At 36.9% G+C, this 23,591-nt stretch overlaps 1 protein-coding gene across 7 annotated transcripts in view; it reads left to right on the plus strand.

Annotated features, from left to right (window-relative positions):
• Window positions 1-23,591, plus strand: part of PTPRD (protein tyrosine phosphatase receptor type D) — a 541,703-nt gene that overhangs the window by 478,775 nt on the left and 39,337 nt on the right. For all 7 annotated transcript variants that reach the window (XM_065907691.1, XM_065907693.1, XM_065907692.1 and 4 more), the window contains 2 exons: window positions 10,480-10,599; window positions 11,112-11,266. In XM_065907691.1, coding sequence (XP_065763763.1) covers window positions 10,480-10,599; window positions 11,112-11,266 — 275 coding nt within the window. The remainder of the gene's footprint in view (window positions 1-10,479; window positions 10,600-11,111; window positions 11,267-23,591) is intronic.

Below are 23,591 nucleotides of genomic sequence, written 5' to 3' on the forward strand. Positions count from 1 at the left end.
ATATATGTATATATAAAGCTGAAAACTAGAGATTTTGAAGTTGAAGTTTGATTGCTGCCTGAAAATGCACAAATCAATTTAAAGACTTGTATACTGTGTGACATGAGATATGGTTAGTGGGTTTTATTCCACAGTTTCCATCTTTTTTTGCCAAATCGTCTCAAGTTCTGCATAGTTCACTGATTCTGCAGCAGCTTATTCTTGTGCCCCAGAATGTGGTCTTTAATTGTTTCCATGTTTCATAACATGCCAATAAGCACATGAATTGGTCTGGGTAACCACATGGAGGGAAGAAAGAGTTCGGAAAAACTGAAGCACTAGTAGGGGAGTAAAACGTATACAGCTGGGATTTCCACTACAGGGGTATTATTTGTGGGCAACTGGGATGCATGGCTGGCAAGCCTGGCTAGAAGAATGGGAGTCTCCAAGGGAGGATTCACAAAGACCATTCCCAGCCCAGGAAGCTCAATTATGTAGTGGGTGATTGTTCACTTTATTCCCCCTTTGTCTCTCTGCTTTTTGCTATTTCTCTTCTACTTTGTTTCCCATCTTGAGGTACAGAAGGGAACATGTATGCCTATCATTGACAAATTCTTGAGCAACCTTGATTAGTGTTAGAAGGTGAAATGAATTCACTGAGGTTAAGGGGTATTCATCTTTCACTTGTCCTCCCAGCCTGCTTTCGGTCACTTCTCATAGTTGACACTTATTGTTGCTTCATGTCTTGCAAGCTTTATAGTGGGAGTTGATTCACTTAAAGAGTTAGTATTGTAGTGGGACTTAGTGCTATAAATGTCAAGGATGAGAGTAAAATTTTGACACACCCTAAAATGGAAAATGATTTGAATTGTCATTGTCCAATGTAGGCCACATCTATCAGTGGTAAAAGCATAGACTAAGATGTGAAGAAGTCTTTACTCAGTTTCCAAACTCTCTAAATCCCATTTTCTGTTCCCAAATAGATAACCAGGGAACCTGGTTAATGGCGTCCATTGCTAGAGCAGATCAAACATTTTGTGCAACATGACTTATTTTATGATAGGCCAGGAACGGGAAAATCCACGCTCCAGTAAATTCGGTTGTTTGTATTAATGAATGGAGGTTAGATGATGTCAAGGCCGAAGGGGTCAGGCTGGCGTTAACTACACTATGCTAATAGTTTAGGGAGTTAAACCTAATGCTTGGCCACTGGAGCACTTCAGACCTAAAGACCACTCACTCTTCCTGTGTCCTCTCCATTCCTTGAATGTCATCATAGTAAATTTACCCCAACAGAGAGTGACAGTGAGATGGAGACATATTCCACTTGCTTCTGTAGCTAAGAGGGCAATTCTGGACAAAAAGCAGCAAGAAAGGAGATTCTGATCAAACACTTTCTTGTTTTTCTATAGAACAACCCTTGAGATACTTTTTAGATTGTGAGGTCCTTTTGGGTTAAAAGTTGGCAGAATCCCTTTGAAGATTATAAATGGCAGTGTTATTGTTTTCATTGTCTTTATCGGCTCTGGAAGGCCCAGCCTTGGCTGGTGGCAGGCTAATTCCTGGCTCCTCTGGTTTGTCAAGGTTCGGTAAGTTTAATGGAGAGCAAATGCTTTCCAAATGCCAGGTCTGTGTCCTCTTCCAAACAAAACTGGAAGCACCAAAGGCCTTGAACATTTAATTTCTCAAACTATAACCTGAAGCACTGCCTATCTAGGGCTACAGAAATTGCTTTTTCTTTAAGCAACTGTTGGGATGGCAGCACAAACATTGCCTAGGGAGTCTGCATGATGTATGGGATTGTTTTTGAAAAGCAGTGGATACTTAATGTATATAGGACACTGGCAACCAAAAGAAAGATACCCATGTTGGCAGCCTAAAGGATGTTTGGGTCCTTATCTAGCAAGTTCCACACTCTTGGTTTTCTTTTGTCAACCGTGTCAGATAACAGAGAAAGGATCCCGCCAATTTCTTACTGTCTGTTAGCTTTTAATTTCTGGAATTTCTCCCTTCTTTGTCCATCCCACCTCCTCTATTTAGAATGGCAGACTACAGATGCTGGCTCAGAATATCCCTAGTGAAGTGAATTATAGGCAGCACAGCCTAAGGAACGAGAAAGAGATGCAGCTTTGCTCCCAGTGACGATGTGCAAAGCCCCTGTGATTCTCTGCAGTCATACTTACAGTGCTCTGGGCTGGTCTGGGTCATTTCTAAGATTTTGAGAAGTGCGAGTTAATCTCTGCCCAGGCAAGACAGACATTCAGCTGGTATGCACCACTGTAGCTTTACTGGGAGTTACTATATTGAAATGTATCCATATTGGTTGATATACAAACATTGTCTTTTTATTGAAACTTTAAGACACATAAGGATATCGTTCAGTGTCAGTGACACTGGAACACCATTGAAACACAGGCAGCCACTGGGCAGATGAAGGCAGGTACAAAGGTGACAGTAAATCTGTGTGGAGAACCCAGTCATTGCCAGGAGTGACTGGGGCTGAGGGGCAGAGAGACTCAAGTCATGAGGGAAGGCCTGATATCCAAGTGCCACCTGGCCATGACAGAGGGACATTTTGCACATTTTTCCTCAGGCTACAACAAAGTGCTAGAAAGCGGAGATATAATGGGAGAAGTCATTAGAAAAGTTAAGTGCAGCTCCGTCTGTTAATTCCTAGCAGATGCATTTGTCTTATCCTGTTCGGGTCACTATAACAGAATGCCATAGACCGGATGGTTTATATACAACAGAAACTTCTCACAGTTTAAGACCAAGGTGTTGCTTCCTGGTTCATAGAAAACTGTCTGTCTGATGCAGGAGAGCTGTCAGGAGTTTCCTTCCAAAGCACTAATTCCATTCTACTAGGCCTCCACCCTCATGACCTAAGGGCCTCCTCAAGCTCCCACTTCCTAATACGATCACATAGGGAATCAGATTTCAACATAGTGCCAGGAGAAATAGCCACAACCTCAGATATGCAGATGATACCACCCTAAATTGGAAAACTCAGCATTGGCCACAGGACTGGAAAAGCTCAGTTTTCATTCCAGGGGCAAAGAAAGGCAATGCCAAAGAATGTTCAAACTCCCGCACAATTGCATTTATCTCAGACGCTAGTCAAGTAATGCTCAAAATTCTCCAAGCTAGGTTTCAACAGTACGTGAACCAAGAACATCCAGATATTCAAGCTGGATTTAAAAAAGGAAGAGGAACCAGAGATCAAACTCCCAAATCCGTTGGATCATCAAAAAAGCAAGAGAATTCCAGAAAAACATCTACTTCTGTTTCATTTACTACACTAAAGCCTTTCACTGTGGATCACAACAAACTGTGGAATATTCTTAAAGAGATGGGAATACCAGACCACCTTACCTCCTGTGAAACCTGTATGCAACTCAAGAAGCACCAGTTAGAACCAGACATAGAACAACGTACTGGTTCCAAATTGGGAAAGGAGTACATCAAGGCTATATATTATCACCTTGCTTATTTAACTTATATGCAGAGTACATCAGTTGAAATGCCAGGCTGGATGAAGCACAAGCTGGAATCAAGATTGCAGGGAGAAATATCAATAATCTCAAATATGCAAATGACCACCTTATGGCAGAAAGTGAAGAAGAACTAAAGAGCTTCTTGAAGATAAAAGAGGAGAGTGAAAAAGCTGGCTTAAACTCAACATTCAGAAAACGAAATTGTGGCATCCGGTCCCATCACTTTATGGTGAATAGATGGGGAACCAATGCAAACAGTGACAGGCTTTATATTCTTGGGCTCCAAAATCACTGCAGATGGTGAATATAGCCATGAAATTAAAAGATGCTTGCTCTTGTGAAGCGAAGCTGTGACAAACGTAGACAGCATATTAAAAGGCAGAGACATTACTTTGCCAGCAAAAGTCCATGCAATCAAAGCTATGGTTTTTCCCGTAATCATGTATGGTTGTGAATCTTGGACCATAAAGAAGGCTGAACACAGAAAAATTGATGCTTTTGAATTGTGATGTTGGAGAAGACTCTTGAGAGTCCCTTGACTAGAAAGGAGATCAAACCAGTCAATCCTAAAGGAAATCAATGCTGATTATTCATGGAAGGACTGATGGTGAAACTCCAATACTTTGGCCACCTGATGCGGAGACCTGATGCTAGGCGAGACCCTGAAAAGACCCTGATGCTAGGCAAGATTGAGGGCAGGAGGAAAGGGGATGACAGAGGATGAGATGGTTGGATGGCATCACCGACTCAATGGACATGAGTTTGAGCAAGCTCCTGCAGTTGGTAAAGGACAGGGAAGCCTGGAGTACTGCAGTCCATGGGGTCACAAAGAATCAGACACGACTGAGCGACTGAACAACAGCAACCACCCTAATGACAAAAAGCGAATATAACTAAAGAGCCTCTTGATGAAGGTGGAAGAGGAGAGAGAAAAGCTGGTTAAAACTCAACGCTCTGCCCTGTATCAACATGGATCAGCCATAGGTATACATATGTACCCTTCCTCTTGAGTCTCCCTCCCACCCCAATCTCACCCCTCTAGGTTGTCACAGAGCCCTGGTTTGAGTTTCCTGAGTCATAAACCAGTGCTATATTGTAATTATCCTTCAATTAAAATAAATACATTTTTAAAAGTAGAAAAAAAAACAGCAGGAAAATTGGAAAATAAACAAAACAAAACTCAGCAATCAAAAAAATAAGATCATGACATCCAGTCCCATCACTTCATGCCAAATAGATAGGAAGAAAATGCAAATATTGGCAGATTTTATTTTCTTGGGCTCCAAAATCACTGTGGATGGTAACTGCAGCCATGAAATTAAAAGAAGCCTGCTCCTTGGAAGAAAAGCTATGACAAACCTAGACAGCATATTAAAAAGGAGAGATATCACTTTGCCAACAAAGGTCCATATAGTCAAAGCTACGGTTTTTCCAGAAGTCATGTATGGATGTGAAAGTTGGACCATCAAGAAAGCTGAGCACCAAAGAATTGATGCTCTTGAATTGTGGTCCTGGAGAAGACTCTTGAGAGGTCCTTGGATAGCAAGGTGATCAAACCAGTCAATCCTAAAGGAAAGAAGTCCTGAATAGTCATTGGAAGGACTGATGCTGAAACTGAAGCTTCAATACTTTGGCCACCTGATACAAAGAGCCAACTCATTGGAAAAGATCCTAATGCTGGGAAAGATTTAGGGCAGGAGGAGAAGGGGGCGAAAGAGCTTGAAATAGTTGGATGGCATCAAGCTCAATGGACATGAGTTTCAGCAGACTCTGGGATAGTGAAGGTTGGGGAAGCCTGAAATGCTGTAATCTGTGGGATCACAAAGAGTCAAACACAACTTAGCAACTGAATAACAACAACATGATTGGGGGGTGGGGGGGGTGGGGCATAGATATTCATTCTATAGCACACATCAAAAAAAAAAATGAATATCAAGTTTTTAAATTAATAAATGGTTTGGTAAGTGTTTGAATGGTTCAGTGAACTGATAAGCAGCAAAATTTGGTTTATTTAGAGAATAATATTTTTGACATTATGGTTTTATTTATGAAAAGCTATGACTGTAGTGATAGTCAAATGCTTTAATATCACTCTCATTTCAAGGACTCCATTGCCCTTGATCCTTCACTAAATAGTGGTCAGCAAAGAGAAAATGGAAGAAATTCATAAACCAGATAGTTTTGCCATTTGAAAATAGATATGACTAAATATTAGTTGAATGGAGAGAATAACACTATTATTCAAAGAGAAGAGAATCATTAAGAATTACCTCTCCTGATTTTGGAAAGTCAAGTATTAAATCTGGTCTTTTAAAAAATGCTAGAGAGATATAATAGCCTACAGAGTCAGTTTGGCGTGTAATTTTTCTGTCTGCTAAAATATATCCTAATATTTATCTGAAACTTTCTTTCATTGTATCCTTCTTATTAAATGTATATTTAGTCATGGTAACATTTCCTTTTTCCCAAGAACAGCCTTGATTTGCATTATCTAATGTTAACATACTGTCCCCTCTTTACAGTAGAGTCCTTTGCCCAAACGTACTAAGTACTGATTTCCAAATATCATTTATTGTCTCTTCTAAGTGTTTCTTTCACTAAATAACTTGGTCCTAGGCAGGCTTTCTCAAATACTATGTGACAAATGCGTTTGGGCTCAATATTGCTGGGACTCTTTGGAGTTTTGGTTTGTTACATTTGAATTCTGATGCCTTCCGCCATGCTACCAGGCTCAATAAAGCTTTGTTAAATTGAAATGAGGTTTTGTTTTCATAAAGTTTTAGGCTGTTTAAAAATAAGCCAACCTAGACCACAGTATAGTTGATTATAAAGTTGGCTTGCACGTGTTGAGTGCCCTTAATGTGCCAAACCATGTCCAAGATAGGCCATGTGGAAGTAAAATCGAAACAAGGAGAGCATTTCCCTAAAGCACAGTCAGTAGACCTGCTGGATCAAATCCTGCGAGATATTTCCAATAATGAGTTTGCTCTTTTGAATACATTTAAATATGTTCTATCATGCCATCAACTTACTTTTAATAATTTGCCATGAAAGGGAGAAAATGAATGAATTCCACAGCATACATGTAGCGATGGTCAATCTGGTCTTTCCATAATTATGGAAAAAATGAAAGCTTACCACGTAAAGGGACTCTCTTTGTGATAATAAAAAGAAATATCTCCCCTAAATTCAGCCAGGAATCTGAACTGTCTCATTCAATTTGGGCCTCAAGTAGCATTACAGGGTGATGTTTCTAAACCATAGCCTGGTTCTACTTTACTTCTTTAATACTCTGATTCTAGTACATTCTCTCTTCACAGCCAGTTGGGGCCCAGGTCCATTAAAGGACTGCTTGGAATGTCACAACTACCTATTTGAAGAACCAGGAGATCTAAACACCCCTACATATTTAGTCAATAAGGCTGATGGACTGGGGGCAGGACTGCTTTTCACTTTGGTGTTTTCATTGCCACTCACATCTCACCTCCCATCTAGAAAATCCTAAGTACGTATCTGCTAGGATTAATAATATATTCAATTTTTCACATTCAGAATGATTTCAGTGGTTTATAACAACAAACACAAAAAGCTGAGAACATGATTAACTACTAATAAATATTCCCACTGGATTCCCACCTATTTGTGTTGGCCATTGGGTTCAGAGTTTCAGGTATAAGATTTCCAACCCTTATAATAAACCTGTCATGCAGAAGATAATCATTCCCATTTTATAAAAGAGGCCATAAGGCTTTGGTCCTGGAAACAGAGAAGCATCTCACTGGTCAAGCAGTGAAACTGCCTGACCTTCCATGTATCAGTCCTGAAGGCCACTTGTAATCACTTCAGAAGCAAATAAGAAAAGACAGACATCAGTATTTGTACTGTAACTCCCGCCTTCTGTATACCCCAAAGGGAGGCTTCCGTATAGCACATCTTAACTCTCATACTCAGCTCTATGCATGAAGCCTAACAAGTAGTAACTCTCTAGAAATACCATTTGAGATTCTTCTTCCAGGGTGAGAAAAAAAACTGGTAGTGGGGGAGGGTTATTGCCAAAGAAAACATTTCAAGAGAGGGAAACAGAGCTAGCTCATTTGTATTAGCTAGTTAGGGGGGGGGAAAAAAAAAAAAATATATATATATATATATAAAATTTATATTATTCTTCTGTATCCTTTTAATTTTTTTCTCACTAGACTTCTGACTCCCTCTCTAACATTACAATCAGAAGTTATTTGTTTGGTGTATGGCTAATAATGCAAGGCTTAAAGGAATATTTGTCAGTAAGTCTAAGCCCTTAAATTTAGCCTTCAGGATGAAACCTATACCGTCTACTCAGAGAATGAGGTGGAGAAAAAAGTGTTGCAGTCCTTGCGCTGAAGGGAAGCACGTGTTGCTGCTCAGAGGCCTCAGGCAACCCTTCTAATGCCACTGCTGAGACTGTACGTGTGAATGTGCACATACATTAGAACATTTATTTTTTCATAAACTCCCCTTGTAAAATATTTCTTGAAAAAAACACAGATGTTTAAATATATTGACTTTTTTTAAAAGTTGCTCATAGTTTTTGCAATTGCACTTAAAACATTTTAGAGGTTTTTTTTTTCAGTAAAGAGTAAGGCTAGAATACATTCTTTAAAATGAGTACAAGAACTATTTCTTTATTCTTTTAGCTAAAAAATGTTCATAATATTTACTCCTTATAGTAATGTTTTGTGGATTTTTTGTTTTCCTAAAGAGGTCAGAGTCTAACTTAGCCAAAAATAGTTGCAGTTCTCAAACTTTAAAATAACCATTATAAGTTTAAGTTTTCCTACATTTTAGGGTTGAAGTGGATTTGTCGATGGAAATTCACTCAATAATGGAGTCATTTTTCCAGAGGTCACATAAAGGCTGGCTTATGGTTCTTTTGTTGTTTTCCTTTGTCTTACCTCACTACAAGGTCTAAGGACAACCATTTTCCAGCTTTGAAACGTAATTACATTGAATTGGGCTTGGTGAATTGTACTGAACTTCTGGTTCATTTTGTTGCATTAACTTGCTATTTTTGTACCCATCATAGTGGTATTTGTCCTCCTGGGATATGACCTGTTGGTTTTGATTTGGAAGGGCTCATGTTCAGCTGAAACTCTTAAATCATGAGTTTTGAGTTTCTCTGTTGATTCCTAAACTCAGTACATTATTGGCATCCCTTCAAATGTTGCAATAAGAGGCCTCCAGTTTCTTTTGTCTTTTGCAACAAGACATCAACTTGACATCTATTTCATGGTTTAGAACAGATCCTCTGACTTCATTTTTGTGATTTTTTTTTTTTTTCCGATCTGAATTAGGGTTACTTAAGTAATGTTGGCCCTATGAGGGTAGCCTTTGCTAAGTTTGTCCAAGTACAACTTGGGTTTTAATGGATGACTAGAGAATACACAGAGGTACCCAACCCTGGTCTTACTACATCAATATTCTCCTTAAAGAACTATCTTTCGCTTGTGTTATTTTTAAGTTAGAACATATGATAGAAATATGAAACAGAAGAATATTTTGTGCATCTAGAAAATGCAAGCCTTTAAAAAAAATCTTACTAAGACATAATTCTCCATTTTTATGGTGAACCACTTTTGTTCGTTTTTCTTGAAATAGATAATGTTTGTGTGCATCTCACAGTTGAGATAAAGGCATAGGAGCCAGACCTTGAGAATGCAGTCTCTGCCTTCCTATGTAACTGTACCTTTTCTTTTATCTTGTCTAGGAACTGTGTAGAGGATTAACCTTCTCCCTTTTTACAAGGTCTGGTATCTACACAGAAAGAGGCTGACTCTGAGCAGCAAATGCTTTAGTTGTGAAACAGAAAATTACAATATTATTTACAGAATGGTAATAATATTTATATTCAACATAAAAGCAAATAATTACCTAGTAATTCTATTTACTGAGCCAAAAATCCAAGTACCTATGATAATGCTTCATTGCTTTTGTTTAAATCCAAAGATTGTAATTTTCAAGTATTTTTCAAGTAGAAGATGTACTAATATAGTACTAGGTTTCTTTACTTAGAGACATGCATTTTAATTGGCTTCAGTTAAGAACTACTTCCCATTTTTTCTCTTTTAATCTGAGATGCAAAGGGTAAATATATTCCGATGTATCATCTTACTAGAAAATACAGTGTTATCTTTGCTATTTTTCATTATGCTTTTTAATGCCCAAAGGCACATTCAGTAAATTTGAGTCATACAGCAGATTTGGAATTATTCTTTCTTGCATATTAAATTAATTGCATTGAATACTTTTTACGTGCTTTTCTTGTCCAACTTCATATAGTCACTGTAGATTATTCATCCGAAATGAATGGGTTTTAAATTATTTAAACTTTGCCACTTCTAGTGTATGACTCTCCGAGACTTTTTAAAGAACAGACAGTCCTTTTCCCCCAGACTTTACATATTTCATTTGTTTTTGATACACATACCATTTATCTTATATTAAAGAAAAGTGCTATGTTGTTTGGTATACTTTGACAGATTTACAAATTATTTCTACTTTTCTTTAAACAAACATATTTCGAGATAGCTCAAGATGAAATCGTTTGTGTCTTTTAAACCTTGATGGATGAACACTAACTATCTCACCATGTCATTTAAGTGCCTAAGTGTAATCTTTCTGAAGCGATTCTTAACGTCTATCCTAGAACAAATTTGTGTTTTCTTTTCAAGTCCTCTCAAGTTTCAAATACCTCTCTCCTTATTCTACTTGGTGACAATCTGCAATTTATTTTTTCTCCAGGAAAATTGAATCTGTTACTGTTTAGTATTCCTACCAGTTTGAAAAATGTGGTTTACATTGGCATCAGAGCAGTAATTTACATATATTGGGATAACAAGAATGCACGCCAGAAAAAGATCAACATAAAATGAAATGCAGAAAAGCTGTTTTCCTTCAACAGCAACTCAAAATAAAGCTAATAGAGAAATTGATGAGGCTCTGCCCTGAATGTGTCACTTGTTTCTTCTAGGTGAAGTGTGACCAGTACTGGCCCAGCAGAGGCACGGAAACTCATGGACTTGTCCAAGTGACGCTGCTGGATACAGTGGAGCTGGCCACGTATTGTGTGCGAACATTTGCACTTTACAAGGTTTGCTTTTCCCCCCTCTCTTTCCCCTTTCCATTATTTAAAGAAAGCTGTTTTTGAGAAATCAAATATTTCAAGGCTTTACTTAAATCTTGATTCTACTGGCAACAGTGAAGAATGAAATGATTCTTCCATTATCGCTCAGCAGTTTTTCTCCTTGTGTAGTGATTTGTCAATAAATATGAAACTCTTGCTCTGAATGAAAGTTTCAGCAAATGACGACTGGATGAAGAAGAACTAGTTCTTTCTGTAAAATATGACAGGAGCACTCCTGATGATAGTTAAACCTGAGAAATGGAATGCTTCTCACCTAGGAACTTTGTCTTCCTGAGCAAATATTTGTCATTTGCAAATAGCTTGTAGTTATAACTCCAAAGAGTATTTCTTCCTAAGGAATACAGGGTAGGGGATGGAATTAAGATAGCACATCTACATGTTACCTTTTCCATATTATTACACATCATACAACTTAAGGCTAAGAACACAGAATTTCAGTCACTGTTCTTACTTCACAGAATGGTTCAAGTGAGAAGAGAGAAGTAAGACAATTCCAGTTCACTGCCTGGCCTGATCATGGTGTTCCAGAACACCCAACGCCTTTTCTAGCTTTCTTACGGAGAGTCAAAACCTGTAACCCTCCTGACGCAGGCCCGATGGTGGTACACTGCAGGTAAGAGCCTCTGAGAGCATTTTCCTCACGGTCAGAGCGTTGGTGGGGAAACACAAAACCCAATGATTTCTCACTGGATATTCTCTTTCTAACCTCTTGATACTCTGGGAGAATAACTGCCTTTGTAAATGATACAGGGAGTATTTTTTTGGTCAAATGAGGTCTATACTAACATCAGTAGGAAGGATTTGATAGAGTGCGTAGCCGACTCCCCAACCCTGGGAGATAAAGGCAGCTATGGTTCATGCTGTTTTCTCTTTGGAGAAAACATAAATACATTCTTTTGAAATATACATGTATGTGTGTGTATATATATATATATGTGTGTGTGTATATATATATACAAATTATTGTTTGATAGACTCTTGTGGGCTGGGCCGATATAAACTTTTTACTATTTATAGGGAAGAATGCTGAACAAAATAACATTATAAACATACAAGCTTACAGAGATCATTTCTTACTGCTTAAAGATGGCTTCTGCATATTAGTACTATCAAATCACATACAAAAATATCCTATTTTGAATTTTAAATTTTTATTTAATAAAATATGTACAAAGACCTATAGTTTGGAAGAATTTTTTTATGTACTCAGAAGTAATGAACCTGCATTTTTCTTAATGTATAATTTATTATTTTGTACCTAACATTCTCTATCTCACCACTCAGATTCTACTATAAATGTGTTCATACATTTTTAATACTAAACTGACTTCTTCCAGTTTTCTGAATTCCCCTGAAGTACCATTTCTAACAGATTATTAAAGATATCTGGTCAGTTGTTTATTACTATATAAATTACAGTTCATGTAACTTCATAGTAGTCTTTTGTAACCTAAGTAATTCAAATACTTACAAACTATATAAAAGAAGAAAAGAAGCATCTATAATAAACCACTTCTATCATGACTTAATAGTATAACTTTCATTCACATCCCATATTATACTATAGCATAATATAGTAGATTTTAGAAATAGGGTCTATTTTTATAAAAAGCTGGATACCATGGATAGGTCAGAATAAAAACAATAAAATTTACCTGACTAACCCATGCTAGAGGAGTGATATTAAACAATGGCCTGGCAAATTCCAAACAAGATAATGTTTTATTTCTCTTTTCCAGCATTTTTACCCTAGCAAAAACTGATAATAACATTACTCTTTATTCATTGAGTATTTTACAAATTCCAAAGCACTGCACTATGCTTTACTTTTACTGTTTGATGTTGTTAGCAACAGTATATTGGATTAAGAAATGAGAACACAGAATTTGGTTCAAGTAAGATAGCTGAGAAGTTGGAGGTCAGTCAGCCTCACCTTATAATCAACTTCTTGCTCCTTTTTAACAAGAATAGGGGTCTTTGGAAATCTGCCAGTATGTTGAAGTTGTTTGTTTGTTTTTTTTTCATGATTCTGAAATACTATAAATTATTGTTATTAATTTGAGCAAATTATTATTAATTGAGCAAATGTTTTTGTATCATGAAATCAGATTTCTGGTTGGTTTTAGCAGGCAGTCTGTGTGTTCTGTTACACAAGCATCTTTGCAGACCTCAAAGAGCCATTGAAACTGGTTACATGGTGCCCCTGCTTGGCACAAAATCAGCTTAATTATGAAAACCACACATGAAACATTTGTAGATGGAGTTTGGCCTCAGGAAAGAAAACAGGAAGTTTAGCCTCACTCAAGAAATGTTGCCCTCATAAGTCTCCTGGCAAAAATGCAATTCACACGGATGCATACATACATACACACAGGTGTATACACTTATGCACCAAAAAAACACATACATTTATATATACAAAATAATAGAAACAAAAATTAGAGAAACCTCACATGTATGATAAGATATCTTGGCCTCTTGATTTAGAGAGGCAGTATCCACACAGCCAACTTCCAGAGCACTGTGACTCTTTGACTTGGTCACCTGTATGTTAAAACCCACCAGCATAATTTTTTTGATGGAGTGGCAGAGGATAAGTCATTTCGAATAGCAACTGCTCCTGTGGTATTCCAGCAATGCTGGTTTAAAAAGCTTCTCTAGGCAGGAAGGAAACTGTGCAGAAAGTGACACTATCCATGTCACAAAGGGATCCTGATTCGTTACCATGAGCGCTGTTGCAAATAATCACAGAAAATACTCTGGAGTTTAAATACTGAACCTCATGATTTCTCTCATGATGGACTTGAATTTTTTTACTAAATGATGAAGAAGTAGAAACAAACTCAAAGTAAGTCTAAGCCTTCTGCCAAACAGATCCTGTGAGAAAGAAGTTTCTGAAAGAATACTGGTGGCAGACAACAAAAATGGGATGGGACTGGGGAAGGAGAAAATTAATTTCCCTTAAATAGTTTTATCTAAGCAATAAAAGTGGCAGGACTAAAAAATCATTATGAGTAAACTAAATTCTAGTGATCAATAATGAAAAGGACTTATGAGAACAGACTAGAACAAGCAGAGACAAGACCTTAGAAGGTCGGGGAGAAGGACAGACTTAACAACATTCCTAAAAGAGCTAATGTCTGGTTCAACAAGGATGGGGGAAAAAAGTCACTTCATACAGAACATGTAGTCTCCACAGTGAGAGTGCATACTCTGATCTTGGAAGCTAAGCAGGGTTCCTACTTGGATGGGAGCGTGCACACTCTGAGAGAGAGCCTGCCTGAGTAAAAACTCAGGTTTGTTCACTTATTGGCTGTGTGCCTCTGGGCAGTTCCTTCCTATCTGTGAGCCTCTGTTTCTTCATCTGTGAAATGGGGTAACATTAGTCTTAGCAGTAAGAATTTGATGAAGATTAAATTAAATGATAGGAAATGATACACATAAAGCACTTAGGACAGAACATTTTATAAAGTGTGCAAGACTGTTATTTATACATGAATTGTGGAGTGTTTTCAAAGATATATGTATATTTCTAACTTTAGGGATGAAAATTCAAGAAGAACTTGGATATTATCTATATGATATGAGTCATTCATCCTATAAATAACCAGTTGTTTATAAATATTCAACTATTTAATTGAATAGAAATGTAAAAATTTAGATATTTTCCATCATAGAAATACCATCAGATATTTCACAGTGACAGAGAACACTTTAATGCTATGGGTTTAGAATCTTTGATAGTAATAAATATGTTTTCAAGAAAGACCAAAGAAGCCATTGAACTCTTAAAATGAAGCGGTTAAGGATACATAGAAATTAATCCTGTGGTTCTAAAGGCCTTTAAGATAAAGACTAAACTTCTTAGTATTACGTTTATCATCGAGGCCAATCTCTCCGTAGTGCCTCGTTGTTCACTCTCTCACTACCCCCACTAGGTATATTTTTCAAGTATAATACTTTCATCTCTGAATCTCAGCAAATGACTTTATCCACTCTAGCATCTTACCTGTTTCCTTTTTCTACCTGATGATGTGTAACCTTACTTCATAATCTAACTTACATCTTACATAGTACTTCCTATGTTATTGCAAAGGCTGCAGACTGGCCTTGGAGGATCCTGCTAATATACATAATTTTTTTTCTTAACTTTGAACTTCAATGTCTTTAAGCTGGCATGCACTGTCCAGTTTTCCAAACTCTCCCCACTCATTTTTTTTAAATATACAATTCAGTTTATCTATTTATAGGAACTGTTTCATCTTTCAGACATTTGAGTTGAAACCCTGGAGAAGACTTTTAAGCTCATTCCCCACTCCTCTTCTCATAGGAAAAATTGAATGTTTTATTCTCTGAGCTCTCATAAAATAGGTTCACACTTGGCTTATTCAGCTCACTGTGTGCAGATCACATATGTCATGCAGTCACAGAGGGCATGGACTATATGGATTATGCATGACCGTATCTCAGCTTTTACATTGTAGTAGCTGCTAATAGTTATTTGATGAAGTTAATTGTATTCCATATGTCATTTTTAGGAATATTGACAAAAAGAGTATGATAATTTCAAGGCTGGACTGTTTTTGGTTTTTTAACAGGAGACTATATTTTTGTCTCCTTATGTTGGAGTAACTTTTCAGAGCTTAATTATTTTAAGTTGCCTTTATCTTTCTAATACAGATTTCTGAATCCCCTTTTCTACTGCTGTATCCTTTATGTTCTTTCCCACATACCCTTCATTCTGCAATTAAATACAGACATAGATCTCTGCTTTTTTAGTCACAATAATAGTTAAGGATATTGAACACTTCATCCATATCAGATAATCTTTCCTCTAACTGGAGAGGCCATCCTCTAAGTGCTTTATGTGTATTGCTGTATTTTTCTCCTTATCGTCTACAGAAGTAGGAATCCTGATTCTTCCATCACACATTAAAAAAAACAAAACAAAAACCCACAAGGCAAGAAAAGTCAACCTAATTGTCTAAGCTTCTGCCACTCGTGGAACCAGAACCATTATGTGCCCCAGGGTGCCTGGTCTTATTGATCAAGTAACTTTTCCAGTTTATCCATCACTTGATTGTTCTCAGCTTCTCCTCTGGCCAACCACGTGGAGGGCATTTCACTTTTAGACTCATCCTGATGACTTGGTCAGCAGGAGAAGCTTCTTCCTTTCTGACTCCACATCACATTGAAATGCTAGCCTTTATTTCACTCTTTCTATGTCAAAGGTGACTGCTGGCAAATGAGTTTTTTCTCCCACTTAATCTTTTTAATATAATCACAACAGTTACAAATCAGTGAGCCTTTGCTATTTTCCAAGTAACACTAAACCCTTAGGTGTTCACTTGTTTAATCTGCTAAACAATATATTTTACCTGTGAGTCATATTTAAGCACGGGGAAGTCATAGGTAATTTCCCCAGAATCAAACAGCTCATAAACTAAGGCTATATTTCAAAGTCCATGACCTGCTTACCTTCCATTATATCCAGTTCAGACATTTTGTTGTCGAGTTTACCTTAGTTCCTTATACTTAATGTCTTGTAGATATTTGTTGACCACATGGTTGCCAAGGTGAATATTTGCCATTATCTCTACAAATATCTTCTCAGTGTTAGAGACATGCAATATATTTTTTCTTATTTATAAAATTTGGTTTTGAAAGAGACTAAGGAAGGGAAGTTTCAGGCTATTTCATAAATGTTATACGTTGCATTTAAGCATATTATTTCAGTCATTCTCTTAGAAAATAGACACTTTCTTTTTTCCTTTTTCAGCCATATTTGTGTTGTTTTTTAGAATTGGTGGTTTATATTCCATTGGTATCAAAGGGATACAACAGCTGATTTTCTCTAAGTATTTGTTTCTTGTTAGTTCAGTTCAGTTCAGTCACTCAGTAGTGTCCAACTCTTTGCAACACCATGGACTACAGCACACCAGGCCTCCCTGTCCATCACCAACTCCTGGAGTTTACACAAACTCATGTCCATTGAGGTGCTGATGCCATCCAACCATCTCATCCTCTGTCATACCCTTCTCCTCCCGACTTCAATCTTTCCCAGGATCAGAGTCTTTTCAAATGAGTCAGTTATTCACATCAGGTGGCCAAAGTATTGGAGTGTCAGCTTCAGCATCAGTCCTTCCAACAGATATTCAGGGCTGTTTTCCTTTAGGTTGACTGGTTCGATCTCCTTGCAGTCCAAGCGATACTACAGAGTCTTCTCCAACACAACAGTTCAAAAGCATCAATTCTTCAGTGCTCAGCATTCTTTATAGTCCAACTCTCACATCCATACATGACTACTGGAAAAACCATAGCTTTGACTAGATGGGCCTTTGTCGGCAAAGTAATGTCTCTGCCTTTTAATATGCTGTCTAGGTTGGTCATAACTTTTCTTCCAAGGGAGTAAGCGTCTTTTAATTTCATGGCTGCAATCACCATCTGCAGTGATACTGGAGCCAAAAAAAATAAAATAAAATAAAGCCTGTCACGTTTCCACTGTCTCCCCATCTACTTCCCATGAAGTGATGGGACCAGATGCCATGATCTTAGTTTTCTGAATGTTGAATTTTAAGCCAATTTTTCCATTCTCCTCTTTCACTTTCATCAAGAGGCTCTTTAGTTCTTCTTCAGTTTCTGCCATAAAAGTGGTGTCATCTGCAAATCTGAGGTTATTGATATTTCTTCCGGCAATCTTGATTCCAGCTTGTCTTTCTCCAACCCAGCATTTCTCATGATGTACTCCACATATAAGTTAAATAAGCAGGGTAACAATATTCAGCCTTGACATATTCCTTTCCCGATTTAGTACTAGTTTTTTGTTCCATGTCCATTTCTAACTATTACTTCCTAACCTGCATACAAATTTCTCAAGAGTCACGTCAGGTGGTCTGGTATTCCCATCACTTGAAGAATTTTCCAGAGTTTGTTGTGATCCACACAGTCAAAGGCTTTGGCATAGTCAATAGCAGAAATAGATGTTTTTTCTGGAACTCTCTTGCTTTTTTAATGATCCAATAGATGTTGGCAATTTGATCTCTAGTTTCTCTGCCTTTTCTAAAACCAGCTTGAGCATCTGGAAGTTCATGATTCACGTACTGTTGAAGCCTGGCTTGGAGAATTTTGATCATTACTTCACTAGCATGTAAGATTAGTGCAATTTGCAGTAGTTTGACCATCCTTTGGCATTGCCTTTCTTTGGATTGAAATGAAAACTGACCTTTTCCAGTCCTGTGGCCACTGCAGAGTTTTCCAAATTTGCTGGCATGTTTAGTGCAGCACTTTCACAGCATCATCTTTTAGGATTTGAAATAGCTCAACTGGAATTCCATCACCTCCACTTTCTTTGTTCGTAGTGATGCTTCCTAAGGCCCACTTGCCTTCACATTCCAGGATGTCTGCCTCCAGGTGAGTGATTATACCTCATGATTATCTAGGTTGTGAAGATCTTTTTCATATAGTTCTGTGTATTCTCGCCACCTCTTCTAAATATCTTCTGCTTCTGTTAGGTCCATACCATATCTGTCCTTTATGGTGCCCATCTTTGCATGAAAATTTACCTTGGTATCTCTAATTTTCTTTAAGAGATCTCTAGTCTTTCCCGTTCTATTGTTTTCCTCTATTTCTTTGCATTGCTCACTGAGGAAGGCTTTCTTATCTTTCCTTTCTATTCTTTGGAATTCTGCATTCAAATGGGTATATCTTTCCTTTTCTCCTCTAACTTTTGTTTCTCTTCTTTTAAAGCTATTTGTAAGACCTCCTCAGAAAACCATTTTGCCTTTTTGCATTTCTTTTTCTTGGGGATGGTCTTGATTCTTGCCTCCTGTACAATGTCATGAACCTCCGTCCATACTTCTTCAGACACTCTGTCTATCAGATCTGTTCCCTTTAATCTGTGTGTCATTTCCACTGTATAATCTTAAGGGATTTGATTTAGGTCATACCTGAATGGTCTAGTGGTTTTCCCTACTTTCTTCAATTTAAATCTGAATTTGGCAATGAGTTCATGATCTGAGCCACAGTCAACTCCTGGTCCTGTTTTTGCTAACTGTATAGAGCTTCTCCATCTTTGGCTGCAAAGTATATAATCAATCAGATTTCGATATTAACCATCTGGTGAAGTCCATGTTTAGAGTTTTCTCTTGTGTTGTTGGAAGAGGGTGTTTGCTATGACCAGTGTGTTCTCTTGGCAAAACTCTGTTAGCCTTTGCCCTGCTTCATTTTGTGCTCCAAGGCCAAATTTGCCTGTTACCCCAGGTATTTCTTGAATTCCTACTTTTGCATTCCAAAATAAATTGGGATGAAGCTATAATTTCATTGAGTCAACTTAAAATCTTGACTCATGATACTTACTCTGAGTCACAGTAACCTCTTTTAGGACCAAGGGAGTATACTTTCTTCATGGGAGAAATGTATTCATTTATGAATAAATATGAAACAAGGTTAGATCAAGACCTCTCTACATCTGTCTTTTAAATGAAACAATTTCAAAGAGAGTAAAATAGAACTTCTGAGGGTAATTTAAATCTTTCACATCATAGAATCAAACCAGTCTTCAAAACTGAAAGGAACAGGAACTGTGGGCCAGATGTAGCTAATGTCCTGGAATCATCAATGGACCACAAAGGGTGACCCAGTAAAAATCAAATGACAAGTTGGGATTGGAACAATTCCTCAGATCCAATCTTCATAATACTTTCTGACTTTATAGGTGAAAGCATAACAAAGAACTACTTAGGTCATATTCATAGCATAACCATTTACTCCTAACTCCTACCCAATATTGACAAAAAAAGCCTTTTCAAGGTCAAAGGATTTTGGAAAGTATTGCATATGAGCATAAAAATAAAAGACCTTGTGATCTAAAGCGGTTAAGAGTGCTATGGAAAATTATTTAATGCATTTTCAACCATTCATTCTAAATTTCATCCTTTATTCTTCCCAGTTTTCCATTCAAATATCTCTTTAGATCAAAGGCCATAAGTATTACCAAAGCATGTGATAGTTTTGAGATGCTGACAAGTATGAACCATAGACCCATATTTTCCTTAAAGCTGGGATTCATTTTCACATATAAATTAAGTAATAAGAGACTCTAGCCTTGTACAGATGAAAGACTGGATTGTTAAAAGTACCAACATCTCTGAATAAGAAAATGGGTGGAGTATACAAATTATATCCTTATTTATGGAAACATTTTAAGGAGAGAAGAAATAATTATACCATGTGGAAACTATTACATCAGATTTTGTCCTTATATATCAATAATTCTGCATTAAAAAAGCAAATTTTTAGCTTATGAAACAACATGGTGATATAAAACAGGAGGCCAGATCTTCAATATTGTGTTGACACAATCCTGTAAGAGAAAAACACCTTACCTCCCTGAAGTAGTTTAAAAGTAAGTGAATCAAAAGCATTAAAAGAAATTATATAGTGGCCCTATAGATATAAAATTTAAAACACAAACTGAAGGAGTTCAGGGTACTGGCTATCTAAAATGGAAAATTTGCTTGAAAAGAAGCATTATAAAGGCAGTAGAGGAAAAGTAAGACCAATGTTACAAGGAACTAACTTCAAAGTCATACATTAGGGTTTATAATTTAAAAAATGCCTTCCAGGGCAACTGAGAAACTATCACCTTTCCATTCTCATTCCATGCCCAAGAACAAACAAATCATTTTTATCTAGGCCTGTGACAATTTACAGAGCATCTCCCACAATTTATTCAGTTTAATTCTAAGAAGGAGAATGGTAGATTGCAATATTACTATCTACCCAGATAACAAAACTGAGACTGAACAGTCTTAATTTGCTAGAGAGACTTGCTCTATACCACATTTTTAACTATTTAGTAGAAAATCTGGGCAAGAACCAATGTTTTATGATTCCAGGTCTTCTCTTTGTCTGTGCCTTAACTGCCATTCTCTATTTTGCTCAATTTTTGCTACACATGAGAGCAGACTTGACCCCAACCAATAATAGAGGTGGCTTTTTAGCAGATCTGAAAGCCCCTTTTGGAGGCAGCATTGCATGATGGTGAGTACTGTGCATTTGAAATCAACTTCCTGAAGTTCAAATCTCAGCTGCACCATTTACTACATCTGTGACATTGGGCAAGTTAATTAAGCTAAGACTTGACTTCTGTTCAGTAAAATGGGATGATGATAGTATGTCCTTCATAGTATTGTCTATAAAAATTAAATAGGATGGTATGTGTAAAGTGATAATTAGCCACCAACCTGCTCCTTTAGTCAGTAAATGTTTATAGTTTTGATGTTTGTATTATCATTAAAACACACTATGTGTTTTACCCTACATAAAATACATGGTTATTTAAATTGACTTTATTATTATAAAACAACAAAGAATATTGTCAAAAAACAAAAAGGAATATGACCTTGACTTCTATGTACTTTGTGATCTAGATGAGTAGAAAATGAATGTGTATGTGTATTAACCTAGAAAGTGAGTAGCAACTAGAATATTTAATACTAAAAATGCAGAAGTACTGTACTAATTATTTCATTGCACTGAAAAAATTTATTAGAACAGATTGTGACTATTAAGACCAGTTTTCTCAATTCAACATTGTTGAGATTTGAGTCATGCAATTCTCGTTTTGAGGAACTGTCCTATTCATTGTAGGAGGTTTAGCAAGATCCCTGGCCTCTGCCCACTCCCTATAGATACAACAGCCAAATATGTCTTCAGCCATTGCTGACTGTCCCCTTGGGGGTAAAGTCAATCCAGTTGAGAACCATAGTTATATGACAATGAAACTGATTTTCGATCATAGCAGAATATACACATCCAAGTGATAGCCCACCTCAAAGCTTTGAATATTGAAAACCCTTCTTTGAATGGCTCTCTTATTTTAAACTTTAGGAGAACTTCTCTCTGAGACTTACATTAAGAATCACGTTTTAACTTTTACAGAGAACTAGACTAATTACTTGAAAAATCACCCAACAATATTCCCTACCTCGATCACCAATCATACAAGCCAAGACTTGACTGTAATTGTCTCTTGGTACTTAAAAAAAAAAACCAATTCCAATATCACTAATTATCAGAGAAATGCAAGTCAAAATTACAGTGAGGTATCACCTCACACCAGTCAGAATGGCCATCATCAAAAAAGTCTATAAACAATAAATGCTGGAGAGAGTGTGGAGAAATGGAAACACTCCTGTGCTGTTGGTGGGAATGTAAATTGGTATTGCCACTATGGAGAACAGTATGGAGGTTCCTTAAAAAAACTAAAAGCAGAACTACTATATGATCCAACAATCCCACTTCTGGACATATATCCTGAGAAAATCATAAATCCAAAAAGAGACATGCACCCCAGTCAGTGTTCACTGCAACGCTATTTACTATAGCCAAGACGTGGAAGCAACCTAATTGTCCACTGACAGAGGAGTGGATAAAGAAAACGTGGTACATATAAACAATGGTATATTACTTAGCTTTAAAAAGAATGAAATAATGTCACTTGTAGCAACATGTATGGACCAAGATATTATTATACTCAATAAAGTGAAGTAAGTCAGAGAAATAGATCATATGTCATAGGTGGCATCTAATATTTTTAAAAAGTGATACAAATGAACTTATTTACAAAACAGAAACAGATTTACAGATATTGAAAACAAAGTTATGGTTACCAAAGGGGAAGCATTGGGAGGAGGTATAAATCAGGAGCTTGGGGTTTACATACACACAGTACTATATACAAGATAGATAACCAAAAAAGACCTACTATTTAGCACAGGGAACTCTACTCAATATCCTATGAAAACCTATATGAGGAAGGAATCTGAAAAAGAATGAATATATGTGTGTGTATAACTGAATTGCTTTGCTATACACCTGAAACTAACACAACATTGTAAACCAACTATACTCCAATAATTTGTTTTTTTAATTCCACCTTCAAGGACAGAACTGTCCCACCATTAGGCAATTCAAACAAACAGGCAATAGGCCCTCAACTCTGTTGCCAAAAAGGAGTTCCAAAAATTCTTTTACCCCATGGCACTGCTGCAATAAATCTTCAGGCTCCAAAGGCAGCTACTTTTAAGGGCTGTGCTCATCTTTTTTGCTAGGATATCAGTCACATTGCTTCATGTCCGTGCTTGGTATGAACGTCCTGCATTCAGGCAGTTCAAAACAGTAAGCCCTCAGAATGCTCTTAAGTGGCCTATGACTCAGTGGCTGTCCCCTTTTTCAAAAATCTAATGGAAGTCAACATAAAACATTAGATGGATATTAGAAAAGTGAGTCATAATGTCAGACCCCCTGCTCAAACCTGCAAGTCCTGAAATCCCTTGCTCTTTTTTGACGGTAGATATTTCTGGGACAGCGTTCTATTTTTTAAACCATAGATTTTTATTGAAGATAAGCTTTTTGTATTTGATGTAAAATAAGTATTTATTTTTTACATATTATTTACATAAGTATTTGATGTAAAATAATCAAATATTTTTATTTTTTTCTATACCTTCTTCCAAGGGGACCTGAGCAGTCTCTCCTCATCCTACCTCCCTCTATAATTCTCCTTTTCCCCTTCCAAAAAAATCCTTTTCTTTCAGTCCACTGAGAGAGGGTCAGTAGTTGAGACTTTTACTGGCCAAAGTGGAACTTGTAGTGCCTATGATTTATGATATAAAAAGAATTAGATGAGATGGGGCAGGTATAACTGTGGTTCCTTCATTTTAATGATAAAGGCTAATTTAATATTTGAAAGGAGAGGATTATGAAAATTATAATTATTATGAGAAAGTATTCCTTCTCTATTCTTTTAATTTTTTATTTTTTTCAGGCTGGATTGGTTTCAAGCATTGAGCTTTTTTTTTTTTTTTTTCCAAATTGTAACCATATTTCTGTTTCTGGTAAATCTGTGTGTCTTAGGAGCTGGCATCTTTTCTGAA

The sequence above is a fragment of the Muntiacus reevesi genome, chromosome 17 (genome assembly GCF_963930625.1).
Source record: "Muntiacus reevesi chromosome 17, mMunRee1.1, whole genome shotgun sequence".
Lineage (NCBI taxonomy): Eukaryota > Metazoa > Chordata > Mammalia > Artiodactyla > Cervidae > Muntiacus > Muntiacus reevesi.